The sequence below is a fragment of the Pongo pygmaeus genome, chromosome 16, assembly GCF_028885625.2.
Source record: "Pongo pygmaeus isolate AG05252 chromosome 16, NHGRI_mPonPyg2-v2.0_pri, whole genome shotgun sequence".
Taxonomy (NCBI): Eukaryota; Metazoa; Chordata; class Mammalia; order Primates; family Hominidae; genus Pongo; species Pongo pygmaeus.
In genome coordinates this window covers 107,740,212-107,744,804 of record NC_072389.2, presented here as the reverse complement: position 1 = coordinate 107,744,804, position 4,593 = coordinate 107,740,212, and the positions used below count along the sequence as shown (strand labels likewise).

Sequence of the window (4,593 nt, the reverse complement as noted above, 5' to 3'; positions counted from 1 at the left end):
TTTTCTCCCAACTAATGTCTGGGACTCTTCCAGCAGAGTCTGAAACACCAACTAAAAGCACAGTCTTTTTACAATCTCGGAAATTCCCAAACACCCAAGTTTGGAAAGAATGGTTTGTACAGGCTATTCAACTTGCCCTGACATTTTTTAATTTGGGGGAGATTTTGGCTGTTCTCTCATTTGACAAAAATAACAAATGCAGAAAAAGTCACTCACATGAACAGGGTGAAGTACAGTCCAATTTGAAGACAAACAATGACATTGAAATGGTTTAAATAAAAACATAAACTTGTTTCCTAATTTTATTGATCATTCACATTTATTTGTCTGGATTACCTCTTCATAAAACAAAATGCCATATTTTGCAAATCTGATTAATTTTCTTAATCTTCTCAAAATCAGGATTCCTGTCAGAAAGCCATTTCTAGTAGGAAAGTTATATTGGATGCTTTGGAGTCAAACAGACCTCAGCCTATATTTGAGATTTGCTACATTCTAGCTTCATGACTTGGAGAAATCAAGCTTTCACATCTGGAAAATGACAATAAAGGCTATGAGCATTGAAATATGTTTGTAAAGTGCTTAACACAGACATAATATGTGTGTACCTATCATGTGATACATAATATGTACTAATCAGTCGATTTTAATTGTCTAGTTTAGAGTCTGAAAAAGGTAAAGGAAAAAAGTAGAAAGAAGGAGATAAAAAATGACAAAGGAAGAAAGAAAGGGAGAAAAGAAGAAAGGAAGAAAGGTTAAAGAAGGAAAGGAGAGAGGGTCCAAGAAAAGAGAGAGGAAAGAAGGGAGGGATGGAGGAATTAATTGGAAAAAAGGTCTTCGATTTCTGCCTTATGGAAAATATGAATATCTCCACAGATGTCAATTTAAATCACAGATGGATAGTTTAAATACACATGAACTTATATTTTATATTTTCTCTCATGAAGTACAGTCAAGACTAAAAGTAGCTTTCACATATCCATCATTTAAGCTACTCTTAAAAAATTAATCTCTCTCATCAGTGAGAATCAAGGGCCAGTCAATGCATGGCAATAAGTGGCATTACTTAGGCCAAAAACTATACAATTTCGCAGACATAACTTCTCATGGGGAAATTCAAAATGCAAGGAAGTATATAATGCTATAAATGTATAGTCAACACCTGAGGTGTTTTTTGGAATATAAATGTCGTTTCTGAAGTTATTTGTTAGACAGTTTTTCCTGCGGTTTGTAACAGACTGGTTCAATTCTGTGTGCACATACATATGCACTTAGAAATAAATTTATTTCTGAGAAGTATGTGTTTTGACCATAAATATAGCTTTAGTTTATTGCCCTGGTTTCACGCTAGTAAAATAAAGAACCTCCAAGTAGCTTTATTTTAGAGCTATGCACTGAAGACAAGTCTCTTTCATTCCCTGAAGGAGAGGTAGACTCAAAGCTTGAAGAAATTATTTATGAAGAACATTTACTACTGATATTTTTAGTCAGATAATTCATTTATGATACCTATAAGAGCTGTACTTCTAATGTGTAAAGTTTTTGACCTACCCTTCTACACCTAGCTAGTTCCCCTACTTAGTCACAAGGCTGTACACACACCTAAATTCAAGAAATATTTGTTTTCAATTTTGAGTTTAGCACAATGCTAAGACTTCAGTTTTGTACGTGAGACATATTGATCTGCTCACTAGTACCTGACATTAAGTTCTTTCTATTCGAGAAGTTCTTAGTTCATCTCTTTTTCTTTAGGTCCATTAGAACATACTGTACTAAATGGAAGAAGCAAACCAGTCTGCCATGTCTGAGTTTATGTTTCAGGGACTTTGTGATTCAAGGGAGTTGCAGACACTCCTCTTTCTGCCATTTTCTGTACTCTACCTGATGACTGTTATAGGTAACCTCTCTGTTGTGCTACTCATCATCACTGATCTCCGTCTCCATTCCCCCATGTACTTTCTCTTAGCCAACCTCTCATTTGTTGACTGTTGCCTTTCCTCAGTAACCACCCCTAAATTAACCACAGACTTTTTAAGGGAAAATAAGACCATTTCCTTTGCAGGCTGTATGAGTCAGATCCTCTGTGTGCATTTCTTTGGAGGGGGTGAGATGGTGCTTCTCGTGACAATGGCCTACGACCGTTATGTGGCCATCTGCAAGCCACTCCATTACTCCAGCATCATGGACAGAAAAAAGTGCTTCTGGCTAGTTTTGATATCATGGATCATTGGCTTTGTGCATGCCATGAGTCAACTGGCAATGATTTTGGATCTGCCCTTCTGTGGACCTAGAGTAGTAGATAGCTTTTTCTGTGATATACCTTTGGTGATCAAACTAGCCTGCATGGATACTCATACTTTGGGAACAGTGATAAATGCCGACAGTGGGACTTTGGCAACAAGTTGCTTCATTCTCTTGCTGATTTCCTATACCTATATCTTATTAAGTCTGCGCCTTCACTCTAAAGATGGGGCATCGAAGGCACTCTCTACCTGTACTTCCCACATCACAGTTGTGTTGCTGTTTTTTGGACCCTGCATTTTTATCTATCTGTGGCCACTCAGCATCACTTGGGTGGACAAGTTTCTTGCAGTGTTTTACACAGTAATCACACCTCTCCTGAATCCAGCCATTTACACACTGAGAAATAAAGAGATTAAGAATGCCATAAAGAGACTGTTAAATCAGCGTTTGCACTTAAGAGATAATTTTTAGATATGTAATCAGAAAATTCACTGTGTGCACCCCAGTTTGACTGCATTTTGAACTGTAAACTGAACTTTGGATATTACTACTTATTCATATCTGTAAGCTATTAGTAGGCCAGGTGTTTGGTTTTTCCATTATAAACATATGTTTAGGCATCTAACATTTAGATTCTTACCAGCTGGGCAAAATAATAATTCTGCCTAAATATTTCTTTGTATATGTTAAAAAATTATCAGATGATAGCAATGACAATAATTGTAAAAATAATTGCCATAATTCATTAAACAGTACCTATGTTTTCAATACTGTGCAAAGTGTTTTACCTAGATTATGCATTACTTACAAAACCACTTTGAGCTAGTTATCACTATTCCTGTTTTTAAAAATACATGATATATCCATCCTCATTCTAACTTAGCTAGAGAGGGTGCTAATGATATTTGAGTGGTCTGCATCTACTTAGAAAACAAAATGATAAATGGATCAAATCATAGTATTATTGCCCCATCCTTCATGACATAATCGCTTTAATTTAAGTTTTCAAGTCTTTAACTTTTATTTTAAGTTCAGGAGTACCTGTGTAGGTTTGTTCTATAGGTAAACTTGTGTCATGGGGTTTGTTGTACAGACTATTTTATCACCTAGGTATTTAACCTAGTATCCATTAGTTATTTTCCTGTTTCTCTATCTCCTCCTATCCTCCACCCTTCAGTAGGCCCCAGTGTCTGTTGTTCACCTCTATGTGTCTATGTGTTCTCATCATTTACTTCCCACTTGTAAGTGAGAACTTGTAGTATTTGGTTATCTGAACCTACATTAGTTTGCTAAGGATAATAGCCTCCAGCTCCACCCATGTTCCTGAAAAAGGACATGATCTCGTTCTTTTTTATGACTGCAGAGGATTCCATGGTGTAAATTTACCACATTTTTTTTATCCTGTCTATCGTAGATGGGCGTTTAGGTTGATTCCATGTCTTTGCTATTGTGAATGGTGCTTCAATGAACACGCACGTGCCTGTATCTTTATAACAGAATAATTTATATTCCTTTTGGTATATACCTAGTAATGGGATTTCTGGGTCAAATGGTAGTTTTGTCTTTATGTTTTTGAAAAATCATCACATTGTCTTCCACAATGGTTGAACTAATTTATACTCCCACCAACAGTATGTAAGTGTTCCTTTTACTCCACAACCTTGCCAGCATCTATTGTTTTTTGACCTTTTAATGATAGCCGTTCTGACTGGTGTGAGATGGTGTCTCATTCTGGTTTTGATTTGCATTTTTCTAATGATCAGTGATGTCTACCTTTTTTTCATATGATTGTTGGCCACATGTATGTCTTCTTTTGAAAAGACATGTTCGTGTCCTAGGCAATACCATTCAGGACATAGGCACGGCCAAAGATTTCATGACGAAGACACCAAAACCAATTGGAACAAAAGCAAAAATTGACAAATGGGATCTAATTAAATTAAGGAGCTTCTGCACAGCAAAAGAAACTATCAACAGAGTAAACAGACAACCTAAAGAATGGGAGAAAATTTTTGCAAACTATGCATCCAACAAAGGTCTAATATCCAGCATCTATAAGGAACTTAAACAAATCTACAAGAAAAAAAACATAAGTTTTCAAGTCTTAATTTTTACTGTAAATGCAGTTTCCCTTGAATTGTTTTCCTTAAACACACAGAGGGAAGAGTTGCAATCCTTTGAAACATTATTATCTCAGTAAAGAAATGATTTTTATAATTGTAGTTTTACTTTACCATAAGAAATAAGATAAGATAGCTGTGAGTGTGGAGAAGAATGATATATTGTTTCAAAAATAAAGAAATTTGTACTGATGAGAAGAAAGCCAAGGAGAAACCATCAATAAAAGCA

General features: G+C 35.7%; 1 protein-coding gene across 1 annotated transcript; it reads left to right on the top strand.

Annotated features, from left to right (window-relative positions):
• Positions 1–1,776: 1,776 nt before the first annotated feature.
• LOC129013916 (olfactory receptor 4K15-like) lies at positions 1,777–2,715 on the top strand. The gene has a single exon (XM_054450613.1). The coding sequence runs from the start codon at positions 1,777–1,779 to the stop codon at positions 2,713–2,715; it is 939 nt and encodes a 312-aa protein (XP_054306588.1).
• Positions 2,716–4,593: the final 1,878 nt, after the last annotated feature.

Excerpts from the sequence above, each read along its gene's own strand:
- LOC129013916 (XM_054450613.1), top strand. The coding sequence starts at position 1,777 with ATGGAAGAAGCAAACCAGTCTGCCATGTCTGAGTTTATGTTTCAGGGA.